The sequence below is a fragment of the Scomber scombrus genome, chromosome 9 (genome assembly GCF_963691925.1).
Source record: "Scomber scombrus chromosome 9, fScoSco1.1, whole genome shotgun sequence".
Lineage (NCBI taxonomy): Eukaryota > Metazoa > Chordata > Actinopteri > Scombriformes > Scombridae > Scomber > Scomber scombrus.
Genome location: NC_084978.1, coordinates 12621654 through 12637845, shown reverse-complemented (window position 1 = coordinate 12637845; position 16192 = coordinate 12621654). Strand labels below are relative to the sequence as shown.

General features: G+C 35.9%; 2 protein-coding genes and 1 long non-coding RNA gene across 3 annotated transcripts; 2 read left to right on the top strand and 1 right to left on the bottom strand.

Annotated features, from left to right (window-relative positions):
• Positions 1 to 1646: 1646 nt before the first annotated feature.
• LOC133986421 (uncharacterized) lies at positions 1647 to 5494 on the top strand. The gene is made up of 5 exons (XM_062426238.1): positions 1647 to 1689; positions 1853 to 2170; positions 2324 to 2689; positions 2801 to 2923; positions 5418 to 5494. The coding sequence occupies exons 1-5, from the start codon at positions 1647 to 1649 to the stop codon at positions 5492 to 5494; spliced, it is 927 nt and encodes a 308-aa protein (XP_062282222.1).
• Positions 5495 to 5740: 246 nt separating this feature from the next.
• Positions 5741 to 8870, bottom strand: LOC133986420 (uncharacterized). The gene is made up of 4 exons (XM_062426237.1): positions 8819 to 8870; positions 8210 to 8551; positions 7746 to 8093; positions 5741 to 5745 (listed from the first exon to the last, which is right to left on the bottom strand). Exons 1-4 carry the CDS (start codon positions 8868 to 8870, stop codon positions 5741 to 5743), a joined length of 747 nt encoding a protein of 248 aa, XP_062282221.1.
• A 5572-nt stretch (positions 8871 to 14442) lies between these two features.
• LOC133986438 (uncharacterized) lies at positions 14443 to 15536 on the top strand. The gene is made up of 4 exons (XR_009925502.1): positions 14443 to 14469; positions 14584 to 14706; positions 15043 to 15092; positions 15189 to 15536. It is a non-coding gene; the product is annotated as an uncharacterized LOC133986438 (long non-coding RNA).
• The last annotated feature ends 656 nt before the right edge of the window (positions 15537 to 16192 follow it).

Genomic DNA, 16192 nt, shown 5'->3' with positions numbered 1-16192 from the left:
TCTCTGTGTATATATCATATTTGTCTCATTAAGGGTATCCTTAATTTGACTCTAAGGTAAGGTAGGGCTTTTTTTATGTCAGAGCTCTAGGAAGTGTTCACTGGTGGGGTAGCTGATTCAGTTTTCATGTATTTTAACCGGAAGTGAAATGTTTCCTTTATTATTAAATAAAAGAGGGTTAAGGTTAGTCTTTATTTGTGGAACTTAATTTGGTTTTCTCCCAGGTTCTCCCCCCTCCACTTAGATCATAATATAACAGTTGCTTAACCTTATTAATCATGCAATGAAAAATTGGCAATGAACATATGAAATCATTATCAATCGAACATAATCTTGGGGTTTTGAGGAAAGACTCAAAATCAAGACAACAAGTTCAAACTATCTATTTGGAAACCAGGTCACAAACACCCATAAATATGGTTGTGTCACAGTGAATAACAACAGGACACAACAAGATGTACAAAATGATGCAATGAAATGTATTGTGTTGAAAGAGTAATCCACTGATTTAGTATTGCACTCCTATAATACTTTCAGATTAATGATGGATAGTTAAAAACAAATGAAAATTAATGCAACACAATCACAGGTAGTCACCAGGAGAGTTTATCTACAGAATTGACATTAAGAGATTTCTCTTTTATTCAGAAGATGATGTCTCAGCCCTCAGGCCTTCTTCAACATCAACAATTATAGTAGGAAACAGACACACGTGTGTAAGGCCACAGCCTAACACATCTGATGGTGATTAGGTAATCAAGTTCCCCCATAAGGGTGAGAAAAACCAACCAAGTGAATCAAATCTTTTAAAAAACAATGCAATTGTTCCTGTTGTTCTCGTCTCTCCAAATTTCCAGCAAACACTGTACCTCTGCCATAGACCAAAGCGATCCCTTTCCCACCATTTCTGTTTGTGAAATGGGCTTGGGCACAGTACAGAGCGATCACACTGGTCAAATGAACTGGAGTTTAGGGGTCAAACCTGCTCAGGAATGATACAGATTACCTCGTGTGAGTACGCCCTAAGAGTTAGTGAGCAGCTGGTTGAAGTCACTGTTCAGAAGTGACTGACTTTTAAAGAAAAAAATAGATTAAGGGCTTTTGAGAAAACATTTTCTAATAAACAACACGGCTGAATCCCCAGACCCTACCCCGTAGCTCCACCACTGGATTGGCCTGACACTTGTTCATGGTATCTTAGATGTTTCTGAATTGTTATCAGTATCATTGAATTTTTTCAGATACTGATTTTTCAGTTTGTTCCAGTAAAATCAACTCGTTTGAGACGTTTTGGACGTGTGTTTAGCTCACTGCAGGCAGAGTGAGGGCAGAATTTGCACATGCCTACCAAAGATGAAAAACACTAAAACATGATATTAGAAATGGAAGAGTTGATTAAAATTCATTAAAAAGAACACTTTTTGAGAAATGAGAGTGACTAAATGAGTAGTGAACAATAAGAGGTGAAATATGCTTCACAAAGACCAGGATGAGACCAAGGTGACAGGAAGTGCACTTTGAATATAGATTCTTTGATAACCAATCACATGCATTTCTCAGTGTGACATACAGATCGTGGCCACGTCACATCCCCTCCTTTATTCACTTAAAAACCAACAAGGTTTCTAACAAGAGACAAAGTCAAGATGATCGTGTTGTGGGTAACACTGCTTGTTCTTCATCAAGGATGTAAGTACCATCTAATTCTGTGTATTCTGTGTACAAGTAAGAATTTTCATGCCAACAAAACGTTTGGAGGTTGATATGTCATCTTTCTGCATTATACATTTTCTGCATCATACAATAATTGTTATTTACAATGTCATGTGTTATATATTTTCATTTAATTCAGATACGCTGATTCCAGTGATCACAGTTCAACTTGGTGAACCTGCAAACTTCACATGTGATTTCTCTGGTGACTTCAGCAGGAAGAATATCTACTGGTACAAGCAGAATGCCGGTGATACTCTGAAATTAATTGTGAAACTGACTACAACTCCTGAGTATGGACCAGGGTTTTCTCCCTCAAAATTGGATGCACATAAAGATAAGAATTTTATAAACTTGACCATTTTGAAGACAACCCAAGAAGACGAGGGAATGTACCACTGTGAGGTCATGGACTGGATTACAACCAAATGGAATGGGACATATTTGTTAATAAAAGGTAATAATGTGATCTATTTTACTTTAACTTTAAAGTGTTACTAAAGTTCCCAATTTAATTACAAAACTTTATATATAATTGTGATATACTTCAAAAATAGTTTTCAAAATATGTGTGAAGGTCTTTTTTTTAACATAGTTTTACATTACACAGGAAACACTGAAAGGACATCAAACTATACTGTTGTTCAGGGGTCAACAGTATCTGATCCAGTCCATCCAGGAGACTCTGTGACTCTCCAGTGTTCAGTCCTCTCTGACTCTGGGAACAAGACGTGTTCAGGAGGACACAGTGTTTACTGGTTCAGAACCGGATCAGATGCATATCACCAAGACTTCATCTACACTGATGGAAGTAGCCCTGATGAATGTAGAAAAAAATCTGACATGAATTTGTCTCCAAAGAGCTGTGACTATCACTTCTCTAAAAACGTCAGCTCATCTGATGCTGGGACTTATTACTGTGCTGTGGCCACATGTGGAAAGATATTATTTGGAAATATAACAAAAGTGGAACTTGGTATGATTTGGTGTTCAATAATGAAAATAATACTCAAATTATGTTGATAAAATCATGACTGATATGTATCTTTAAGGAACCTTGACAAGTCTTTTTTGTCTTGTTTTCTAGTGCAAACAACACATTCACTATTTATTGGAATAGTGATATTAACAGTCTGCTTGGCTGTTTCTGTTGTTGCAAATATCGTCTTCATCTGCAACCAAAGTCTTAAAGTATGTGAACAATGTAAAGGTAAGTGTTGTAACTAACTAAAATTTTATATTGAAAACATGTTCTGATGTATTCATATCAATTTAATATGCTTTTTATGTATAAGTTTGGAAAAATCTTTACAGAATGGGTTATAAGGTAAAATCATATCATCATCATCATCGTAGTCATATTGTTGTTATATTATTGTTTAAGCATTTGGCAAAAAAATTACAATTATTAAAATTATATTAGAGTTGTGCTTCAGTCAAATTACTGGACCATTCATTACTGGTAAAGTTAAACCAGTGAAATCTGATCATTATTCATCATTGTTTATTGTCTGTTTTTAATTCTAATGATCATTTTTATTGTAAAGCTGCTTCTGCTCTGCAAACAACCAGTGATGGTCAACAGGTAAGAAATTTAAAGAGAAGTTGTAATAGAAATGTTTTCAGCCTGTTTTGTCTGTTTTCTCCTTCTTATATTGACATCAATGATTTATTTCCTCAGATATATGAGGACTTGTTAGTTTATACTGCACCAACCAAGCAAACAACTGACAAAGCAGGGAAAAGGAACACTAAGACAGCGGAGGAAAATTGTGTCTACACAAATGTCTTCTACTTACTTAAAAAACAGAAATAAATCATCACGATGGAAGGATATTTACATTGAATAATAAAACATTTGGGACAGTCTATCACAGCTTTTACATTCCTTTCATTTTTGTGGATTTTTTTGATATAAAAAGCTTGTATGAAACCCAAATTGTCTTTTTAAAAGATTAATCTGCAAAAATGAGTCATGATTTTCTGGTTTGAACGATCCCCCTTTACCCACATCTATTTTTAATGTAATTTCAAGGTACTATAGTAAAATACATCAGTGTTTGTATACATGTTCTGCTTTTGTTGTACATAACAAACATGCATCATGACATTTATATTGTGCAAAGAATTTTGAGTAGACTGATGCAAAACTTACTCCTATTGCTGTCTGTGCACATAATATACTGTACACTGTAAAACAAGCTACGGACCTCTGCAGAGAGTTGAGCAGTGTAAAGGTCCTGCTCTTCCTATATAGAGGGGTTTTACTGGCTTTGGTAATCTGATCTAACATCAGAGTACACACAGTCCTGTTTGTACTCTCTCCTCTTTTTATTTCCTCTCTTCACTTTTCTTGTAGAGAAATCCAGCGCTGCATAGTTCACTGCCTCTGCTTCACCATCCTGCAAAAATATATATTTGTATATTTAGATATTAGAACTGTAACATTACCTGAACAATGAAGTGACTTTCTTTGGTGGCTGATTTGAATCAGTGTTATTAGCCTAAATGTGAAATTTCTACTTGATTATTAATCTTCCTGTCATTAAAGCAGCAGATGTAAAAAACAAACTTAAAATTGTTTTGTGTCATTTCTATTTTCACTGTAATTAAAATATAATTCTCAGTGATTTGTTTTGTATTCATACATCTTGATTTCATCCATGTTTACCCTAAAGTGACAACAAGAAGTTACTTAACAGTGAATTTATTTTATTTTACTTTGTACCTTCTGGATCTGACAAAGGAAATGGGAAAACGTTGGAAAAACCTTCATCATACACCTACATCAAGATCACTATAGCTAGCCAGTGCAAACAGGGCAACACACCGCTGTATATTAACTAGAAGCATAATTACCAGGTTGTTTGAATGATCCACTGTTGACTTGTCACATCGAAAATTATGAGAAGTTCCTGTTTCTCCTGTTAAAAGAAAAACCTTCAGTGTGTTTAATGCTGTTGTTGTAATGAACTCTGTCTTTTAATGAGAGACAGAAATAAATGAAGCAAGTATGTCCACTGTGATCAGTTCTTGGCCTTAGTTGCACACTTGTCCTGCAGTTCACTTCAGTCCTTTACCTGCCTCAGACCAAGTCTAACAGAGGACTCAGAGGTGAAGTCATTTGCTCATGGGAAACTATAGTTTGTAATCTCATATAACTCCTGAATTAAAATGTTCTATATACTGAAAGGACACAATCATTATTAACATGATGAAAGAACATTCATCAGTCAATGGAAGTTACTGCTACTTAGGAAAAAAAATGTGCCCAATGACATTTTCATTATTTTTTCTTCTTCTCTTCTTCTGTTCTTATTCTGAAACTTGTGATATTAACCAACATTGAAAAAAATAGATGTTATTAGCTGCCTTTTCTGAATAAGATACACCAGACTTTGGATTCACAGTAGTAGGAATAATACATGCTTGGTTTGGCTGTGTACAAGAGATTTGTTGACAAAAAGAAAAATACAGAAAATCACATTAAAAAGGCTTATCCTTTAAAGCCAGCTTTAAAATTGACACAGATGAATATGAAAACAAAGTCTGAGAGTAATATCGTCACATTATGTACATCATTCTGCACAGTGAAGGTCCAACATCCAGGTGAAGTAATATTACATTAAGTGGAATGAAACCAAAAGTAAAATATGGTGAACTTACCATTGCAATTCTCACAAGCTCTCCTCCTATTAATGTAGAATACGAGGGCGGTAATCACAGTCAAACAGCAGGCCAACAGTGCTCCAAGTACAAGAAGAACTGGATCCAACTTTGATCCTGGAATCATAAAAAAAAATCCTACCCAAGTTTGACATTAAATTACATCATAGGGAACACATAGAAATTGCTGTACTCTGAGCCCATCTTAACAGAGAACACCATCTACCATGCTTACCATCAAATGTGAAGTTTGTAAGTAACATTAACATCAACTAGTAAACTACTAACGTTTTCTGATGGTGAATCAATTCATTCACTTGTGCAAATCTTAAACAGTAACCAACATTATATGGTTTCATGATCAACCTGCATCAATGATAACAGAGAGCATGTTGTGTGCAGATAACGCTGTCTCTAACTCTTTCTATCAGAGTTAAAGTGACAGTTTAACAATTAAAGCAGCAGCATTAAAATCAGAGTTGATGACGTCTTGAACTGTGAGTGAATGTGGTAAACTAATGTTGGCAGCTTTATTGCATCTGATGAAGCTGGTCTTGTTCAATTTCTTTGAAAAGATCCATGATTAACTTTCACACAGCTCTGTAAGTACACATTTAATTTGCTTGCAAGCTGTTTTATATATTTTTCACAGCAAAATTGGCAAAGGTGACCATATTTCCAAACCCCCAAAACTGGGAGCCTTCAGTGTACGACACATTTACACACGCACCATAGCTGTTTTCATCAGGATGTGGGATTATTTAATTTTAGCCTTTAGAACACCAAGTGCAACTTTCAGCACCATGGACAGCAGCTCAACATAAAAAATATGTTTTGTCTCCCAAAATCTACGTAAGTATTTGTCAGTGTGCACGAGCACAGTCTGCCGTCTAAATGGCTGTAACCCATTTAGACGAATGAATGTAACCCATTCTCTGCCAGCTTTTCTTTTTTAAATCAAAACATGATACAAATGTCTTCGTGGTCTATAAATAATTTTATAGTCATAAAATATTATGCTTTTAGCCTATGATGCTTGTATCTATACATTAATTTATTGAAACACATAAAGACTAATCAGTATTAAATCAGTGGTGCATCGTTGACATTTTTGTGCTGGGTTAGATAATAATGAGTGGGAAAGAACATTATAAACTTCAACATAAGCATTGAAAACTGGGACAATTTGGTAGTGAATGTTGAAAAATCAGGACATTTTGGAGTTTCAGAGATATTTGTTAGGACTCATGAAACCCAGCTATAGACCGTAATGATACCGGGCAAACTGGGACGATCCCGGGCAAACTGGGACGTCTATTCACTTTAACATTGGCTGAGCTAACAGTGTGTCAGTGGCATTGCATTAGTAGCAGTTAAGATGGAGGAGTTGTTAACCTTCCTATGAAAACTTTAACTGTGGTCCCAAATACAATTAAAAAGTCTGTGGGTCTGTGCAACTCTTATCAGTTTTACGTATAAAAATTTAAAAAAGTTCACATGACCATCTCGCCACTCTCGCACAGGGTTTATTTACAACTTCTCACCCTCAGTGGAAAATGACCAACATTTGAATATGGTATATGTACATCCATACTTTTATCAGATTTGTTTACAAAGCAATGACATCATTTATTTCCTAAATGCTCTTGTTTGAACAGTATCTTCAGCTTACTGCTAACCAAGCATTAGCGTCCATGACGTGTACGCTACTTTCTGCAAACAATCCCACAAATAAATATTGCACATTTTATAGATGTGAAAATGATGGTTATGTAATTTAAATCTGATGTTGACAACAAATGACAATGATTAGTTAATGTCTCTAATCGTATTTTGCTATTCATTACTGAGTTAACTATTTAGTGTCAGTTAAATAGGGAGTAGTGAATAACTGTAATAATTATGGTCACAGCCCATGTTTTTTCCGAATGCAACATAAGTATGGTAACTGTTAAATTACTGTTGTCATAGCCTAACTGTTGAGTACTTTACTCTTTTGCTTTTACTTTCTCCATGTATGTTTTCTAGAGTATTTATAATGTTTAGTTACGTTTTGGGTGAAATACACCTCACAGATGAAGTGAGACACATATGTTTTTATGTACCTCCAAAAAAATTATGTATGTATAAAGTATTTATTATTAAAGAATTCATTTCTTTTTCAACATTTCTGCATGTCAAATGTTTAAGGTATCAATGAAAACTTACACAATGGGATTAACATTACTATTGGCATCATGGTTTTATCAATACCAAGTTACCATCTTAGCTTAATCTTAATAAATGTTCAAATCTTATATATTTAAACTGAGTTTAATACGTTTGCAAAATCTATCCATGATTTAAATACAACTGTAAATACATACTTGTGTCCACTTTTGTTCCTTCACCAAACAGGATCTGTGCACATGTGATCACAGCACAGTAGTAAGTCCCAGTATCAGAGGAGTCCCGTATAGTTTTGGACAGACTGTAGACACAGCTCCTTTCCTTATGCTCATCATTCCTGTTCCCGTGAGTGTAAATGACACCTGGATGAAATCCTCCTGATCCAGCTCTGAACCAGTACACACTGCATTCATCTGGACACTGATCTGTGTATTCTGCTTTGTTCATGGAGAGCAGTGAACACTGAAAAGTCAGTGCGTCTCCCAGCTGGACTGATGCTGTCTCCGGACTTTGTGTCACATAGACTGATTTCTGCTGATTGTTGTCTGTGTGATTCAGTAAAATAAGATGAGAAACACAACAAAAGGAATTCACAATTTTAACTATCTGAATGTTTTAAAGAAGTAATCGATCATTGACATAGAGCGCACATTATACTTACCGTTTACAGTCAATAATCTGCTGTAGGTGAATGTTTGTGAAAACACTGGTCCATTTAGACAAAAGTATGTTGCTTCATCCTCTTTGCTTACATTTCTGATGGTGAGAGAAAAGTGAGCATCCTTTTTTGCGACTGTAAAACGTGACTCGTTAAATTGTTCACTGACTGTTATCTTGCCAAAGATTACAGCAGCGATTGTTTGACCCATTTGTCCAAAAGGCTGTTTATACCAGTGGAATAATTTATCCTTCTCAGAGACTGGACAGTGAAAAGTAACATTGTCACCAACTTCAACCACAGTCAAAGAGATCAGATGAGGAACCTCTGCAGCTTGAATCAGAGCTGAAGAAGAATAAAAGAAACTTACTAGACAACAGCACGAAAAACAAGGAAAAATGTGAATTTTTACATGTCATGTCTCATGTTCGAACAAGCAAAAGGGTTCCTATGTCTGATAAGAATTGTACTTACACACTGCAGTAAGAAGAATCAAAGCAGTCAGTTGTACGATCATTGTGGTACAGCTCTCTTGTCTTGCTCAACTGATGTCTTCCCACCAGATGGAAGGTTTGGTCACAAGTTGTTCAAGGTTTATAAAGTGGAAATCACGGTGATTGGCTGAGATGCAGAACACAAACTTCCCCTTAGACAAACCAGTCATCTATTTTCTTGATAAGAGATGTATATTTACATAATTGTTGTGTTTTTGTGTTGTTTTTTGAAATAATTTTCTCTATTCTGACCACTTAAAGTATAATTAACTTCAATATCTTTGTATAATTACAGTTTTTGTGTTTATCTTAGACTAGCACAAACACAGACGCTTTTATCTAACAAATGTGCATGTTTTTGAAGAGAGAGCTATGAAGTAATCTTTTAGTATTAGTTTGTATATCTCCACCTATAAATACACACATGACAGGTACGAGGATGACCTTTGTAATTTTGTATAAAATAAAGAATCTTATTTTCATTGCTTATTAATCAGAACTCATTTCATGCTTCCTTGAGACGTACTGTTACTCTTTCCTCATAAAACATTTGACAAAACATTTACTTAATACTATAATTTCTACCATGCATTGCTTTCAGCCATGTTTGTTAGCTAGCAGTGATCTTCCTGTAGCAATGCTGTCTTTCTAGCTACATTACCACAGAGCATAGAATAGCGGGAAATAGGCAACACAAATATGTAGTTGTGCCTCAAATAAAGCTAGAAATAGCAAACATGTAACTGTAGCTTAGAAAGTTATTCACATGCACACAGGTGTTTTCAGTTATTTTGGCTGATTAGGCTTCTGCTCAGGTTCACCCCAGCAAGGTTAAAACTATGCCGTAGTGTACATGAGGTCACTGGATTACTTGATCTAATTATAAAGGAAAAGGTGTAAGAGATACAACAAAACTAACTATAGAGTCATGAAGACATCAATCAAACAGCCTGTAGACGCCCACACAGATCTGAGAATCAGGCAGTATAAGTGAAATGATCTGTGTGGGTGTACCATGGATGTGCAGAGCTCTTAAGTTAGTTTAATAATTGGAACTATTTACTGACCCACAAAAACTGGGCCTGATGGATGCATGCAACAAAATCCTTCTGTCCTCACATTAAAGATAAAACCCCAATAATGTTTTTAGGTGGACTGGTAGATTGCTTGATAGCTAATGGGAAACAATACAGACACTGTTGGAGTTGAAGGTGCATTTTTCGTCTGTCAGTGTAGACGAGCTCTTTGCTTTCACTCTTTGTATTACGTTAGGCTAATCTCATTCTGAACCTGCAGTTTATGTTGTCTTGTTTGTGTAATCTACACAAAAGTCGATGAATAGCATAATGAGTCACTAAATTAATTTCAAACCTTTATTTAGTAGAATTTGGATGTCCAAATCAGGTTTAAGAGGAAGCAACAAGACATTTGATAAATAACATAAATAACATTAACTACAGTGTAGTTGGTAGTCTGTGGGTTTGACCAACAGTTGCAGGGGAAAACCAGAGGAAATGTGGCCAAAGCCACACAGAAAGTAAAAAGATGTGAAGAACTGACAGGTAAGTTGAGAACATGTTTACTAAAAATAAGCAGTGTAAAACTGTGAGGAGAAAGCTACTCAAATTAATAAACACCACCATCGTTTTCATCTCACAGCACTTTGTAGATACATGCTGCATATCTGTGTTGAGAACAATTGAGCAAAGCCACATGCAACAGCTACACTGACAGAGAAGAGCTGTGGTGGGCCATTTCTCCGCCCCTTTGACCAACCACTGAGGCTGTTGACTCAGAACAGACCTGACTGTGGGCTTCAACAGGATGTGTACTGAGTTTAAAACATGAGAGAAAAGCTGCAAGAGTTTTAAGCAGGATCATTTTTATTGAAGATATTGAAATGGTTGTTTGAAATGTTCATTTTAATAACAAATAATGTCTATAAAGTGTGTATTTGAAGGTGCAACCATAGATGCTTACAGTCACAGCTGCAATCTGAAAATAGTCTTCAAACAAGATCATGTTTTCTTATAATTGTGTGTAAATGGATTGATCCATTCACCATGAATCAATGCATTTGTAAGTCCATGACTGTGTTAAGTGAAGCTTGTTGATTTTTAGCAAAGTTGTCAAACCTATTTGCAAATAATCAAAGATAAAGCAGGCAAACTTAAGATCATGGTTCAAACACAAAAGGGCGGGACCAGTGAATGAGTAGCATTCCCCTCTCTAACATCAATGAAAAGCACCAAATGACGAGAAGTGCAATAAAAAAAAAAGTCATGACATAGTGTGACTCTGTAGGTGTTTTTTTTCCTAGCCATTTTTCACCATATTACATTAAGATGGTGTGATGTTGATAATAACCATACAACAATTTTATGTATTCGACTACTCTTTAAAAAGAGATGAAACAGCTGTGAAAGCCCAGCTTCTTGTGGCTAAAACAGAGAGGAAGAGAAGCCTGTTTGACTTCACACCTTATATTGAAAGCCCAACCACAATGATACCTAACTTTCCACTCGTCATCGGATGGTGGATGGAACTGTGAATGTGGGTTTACTTGTGTGTGCTTGTATGTCCGTTGCAAGCAGTACTGTGCACAAACAGATATAAAGCATGTTACAAAGTACATTAAAAAAACTTCAGTAATACAAGAAACACAGTGTTTGTGTGTACTTTTTATATATACCAGAGCCTGTGGTGTTGCACTTGACTGCATTATAGTGTCAGGTGGTTCTGTCTTGTTATTGTGAATGTGTCCACCACTGTTCATTGAGCATAAAGGTGGCATATTTACTGTTTTACTGCAAGTGAAAAGCTTCCTGTTTTTACAAAAAACTCTTTTGGGATAATCTCTCATTAACATGCTGCCTCAAAATAACAAGGTCTTGGGATCAGCTTTCGGCTTGATTTTTTAAAATTATTTTTGAGTTTATTCTCTTTTCACACGTCCCCTCCCTCAGATCAAGGCATGCAGGTTAGTTGAGTTCGAAATTGTAAACTGCCTGCAGCTGAATTAGTTTCTGTGATCACACTGTGATACAGTTGTGCTCTGCTCTCCTTTCACCAGCCCCTTGACTACTGTCGTCAGCTCTTCCTGCTGATGTGACTGACAGACACAGTGGGCGGGTCATCATTGATGATGTGGAACATCTGGATTGGCTGGCTCTCACAATATTCAAGATGGCTGTCTTTGTCTGTCAGTGTGGCAACTGGCTATATGCATTTTTAAAAGTTTATTTATCTGTTGAGCCATCTGAATTTCACTTAAAAGATTGCAGTGATGCACAGAAAAATTACAGTCGTTCATCTATTCTATCCAAGCTAGTATTGTTTCTCTACAGAATCCAACATTCAGTCAGTCAGTCCACCACTTTGGTCCTGATTGAAATTAAATGATGATGGTCAGTGGTCTCACCAAGATCCAACTTCTCTCAGCAACTGTCAATTAAAAGCAAACACATCTGTCCACTCCTGTAAATGTTCTTGCTCTTCCTTTGATGAACAGCCGTGCAGCTTTCTGAGACTTCAGACTGAGAGTGAGGCAGGAAGAACAACCCCTTTTTAATTCACTCCTTATTTTAAAAGCCCAACCACTACAATGCTAAACTTTCCATACACCATTTCCATTTGTCACAGTCAACATATGTGTGTGTGTGTGTGTGTGTGTGTGTGTGTGTGTGTGTGTGTGTGTGTGTGTGTGTGTGTGTGTGTGTGTGTGTGTGTGCAAAGAGGAAGTATGAAGTACAAAGCAGGACACAAAAGTATTTATCACAGGGCCTCTGTTCTTCTGTTCACTCTTTCTATGTTTCACAGTGTATTTGTCTCGTTCAGGAAATCCTTAATTTGACTGTACAGCAATTTTTTGATGTCATCTGTTTGTGTTGTTGTTCTGGAGAACATTGTGTGTTCTTGTTTCTGTTCTAACGACGTGTTCACTGGTGGAGTAGCCACTGACTTTATGTTAGTTATTAGGTATTTTTACTGCCAGTGAAAAGCTTCCTTTCTTATTAAGTAAAACTGTTTTGCCGTAGTCTCTCTGTGATAAACCTTCTGCCTCACAACAGCAAGGTCTTCAGTTCACATTTCAGGCCTGATTCTTTATTTGTGGTATTTAATTGGGTTTTCTCCCAGTTTCTCCCCCCTTCAATAGATCAAAACACCATGTTCACCATGTCTTAACCCTGCCATGAAGAACTGGAATTGAGCATTTGAAATCATCATCATTGAACATAATCTTTAGTTTTTGTTGAAAGACTCAAAATCAAGACAAAAAGTTCAGACTAATTATATTTGGAAGCCAGGATAGTTAAAATAAACTGAATGCAGCACAACCAGGGGTAGTAACTGTCACCAGGAGAGTCCATCTACAGAACTGACATTAAAAGATTTCTCTTTTATTCAGAAGATGGTGTTTCAGTCCTCAGGCCTTCAACAAGATCAACAATCATAGTAGGAAAAGGACACTGAGTGTATATATTTTGTTTTATCCTTACTTGAGGGACAAGTAACTAATTATGTTAGTCTATATTTAAGGAATCCAGTTTTCTGTTTTCTGTATCAGTTTGTCTTTACAGTATGATTTGTAATCAATATCATCAATATCGATTTTTTGTTTCAGTTTGTTCCAGTAAAATCAACTCTTGTCTCCAAACACGTCGGATGTGTGTTCAGCTCGCTGCATGCAGTGTGAGGGCAGAATTTGCACATGCCTGCCAAAGATGAAAAGTACTAAAACATGAGAGCAGTAATTGAAGAGTTCATTAAAATGCATTAAAAACAAACATTTTTGAGATTATCATGAAAGTGACCACATGAATGTTGAACAATGAGAGGTGAAATATGCTTCACAAAGACCAAGATGAGACCAATGTGACAGGAAGTGCACTTCGAATATAGATTCTTTGATAACCAATCACATGCATTTCTCAGTGTGACATACAGATCATGGCCACGTCACATCCCCTCCTTTATTCACTGAAAAACCAACAAGGTTTCTAACAAGAGACAAAGTCAAGATGATCGTGTTATGGGTAACACTGCTTGTTCTTCATCAAGGATGTAAGTACCATCTAATTCTGTGTATTCTGTTTGGAGTTTCATATGTCATCTATCTGCATAATACATTTCTACATCATGCAATAAGTGTTATTTACAATGTTACGTGTTCTAAATTTTCATTCAATTCAGATACGCTGATTCCAGTGATCACGGTTCAACTTGGTGAACCTGCAAACTTGACATGTGCTTTGTCTGATGAGTTCAGCAGTACAGACCTCTACTGGTACAAGCAGAGTGCTGGTGATACTCTGAAATTAATTGTGAAACTGAGTCAATATATAACAGCTGAGTATGCACCAGAATTTTCTTCCTCAAAATTGAAGGCACATAGAGATAAGAATATTAGTAACCTGACCATTTTGAGGACAACCCAAAAAGATGAGGGACTGTACCACTGTGGAGTCACTGACTGGATTAATATTGAATGGAGCGGGACATATTTGTTAGTAAAAGGTAATAATGTGATCTATTTTACTTTAACTTTAAAGTGTAACTAAATTTCAGATGCATCTCATCCAGACTTCATCTACACTGATGGAAGTAGCCCTGATGAATGTAGAAAGAAATCTGATCTGAATTTGTCTCCAAAGAGCTGTGACTATCACTTCTCTAAAAACGTCAGCTCCTCTGATGCTGGAACTTATTACTATGCTGTGGCCACATGTGGAAAGATATTATTTGGAAATGGAATTAAACTGGAACTTGGTATGATTTGGTGTTCATTAATGAAAATAATACTCAAATTATGTTGATAAAATCATGACTGAGAAATCTATTTGAGAAAAATTGACAAGTCTTTTTTTTTGTTATATTTTCTAGTGCAAAAAACACATTCACTATTTATTGGAATAGTGATATTAACAGTCTGCTTGGCCGTTTCTGTTGTTGCAAATATAGTCTTTTTCTGCAACCTAAGTCTTAAAGAATGTGAACAATGTAAAGGTAAGTGTTGTAACTAACTAAACTTTTATATTGAAAACATGTTCTGATGTATGACATGTCCATTTAATATGCTTTTTATATACAAGTTTGGAAAAATCTTTACAGAGTGGATTATAAGGTAAAATCATATCACCATCATCATAGTCATATTGTTGCCATATTATTATTTAAGCATTTGGCAAAATGTTTTAACATAATTAGAATTATATTAGAGTTGTGCTTCAGTCAGAGTACTGGACCATTCATTACTGGTAAAGTAAAACCAGTGAAATCTGATCATTATTCATCATTGTTTATTGTCTGTTTTTAATTCTAATTATTATTTTTGTAATGAAGCTGCTGCTGCTCTGCAAACATATATTGAAACAACCAGTAATGGTCAACAGGTAAAAAATTTGAAGAGAAGATGTTATAGAAATGTTTTCAGCATGTTTTGTCTGTTTTCTCCTTCTTATATTGACATTAATTATTTATTTCCTCAGATATATGAGGACTTGTTGGTTTATTCTGCACCAACCAAGCAAACAACTGACAAAGCAGGGAAAAGGAACGCAAAGGCAGTGGAGGAAAATTGTGTCTACACAAAAGTCTTCTACTTACTTAAAAAACAGAAATAAATCATCACGATGGAAGGATATTCACATTGAATGAAAAAATATGTTGGGACAGTTTATCACAGCTTTTTTCATTTTTGTTTCTGTTTTGTGTCTTGATTAAATTCCTTAAAGAAGCTTGTGATGAAATCCAAACTGTATTTTTGAAAGATTCATCTGAGTCATGATTTCCTGATGATTTCCTTTTCTTATCTTTTATCTGATCTGCGTTTTTTAAGGTTTTGTAGAGCCTAAATCATTCTGAGTACTTCGTCTTCGGAGAAAGTCAGAAGTTCCAAAAAATACTCAATCAAAAAGTCACCAGGAGTCGTCCAGTCTGAATGCAGTTAGAGTTTTATTGTCGACAGAAAAACCCGGAGCCAGCATACACAGACAGAATCTATGCATACATGACACAAAGAGCTAAAACTCGGAGCCTCTTTTATCCTGATCTGTATTGCTGACTCTTGCAGAAAAGTTTCGACCCCTCCCTCGGTGGAGTGAGTTTCAACCAATCCGCTTCTTTCTCCCCCCAACTCGTACTCACGTTCTTCGCACCCTCTTTCACCTCAACTTGAACTCACGTTCTTGGCGCCTATCCTAAAGACGCCTTAAAACACCTTTTATGGCTCTTCCTTCCGTTTCTATGCTAGCAGGTGTTTTGCTATAGGGGGATTCTGGATTACATCATTCACAGCTTCAAGTTCAGTAGTTTTCCATTTACTAAGTGCTTCCACCTATCTTTCTTAGCTGGTATTAGCTGTGTGGGCAATGTTTATCACAGATGTCTTCAAGTTCAATATTACCCAAATACTGTTATTACTGCATTCTTTTCTATAGTACTACTAATAATAATAATATAAAATTGTGGTATATATAATCACATATATTGT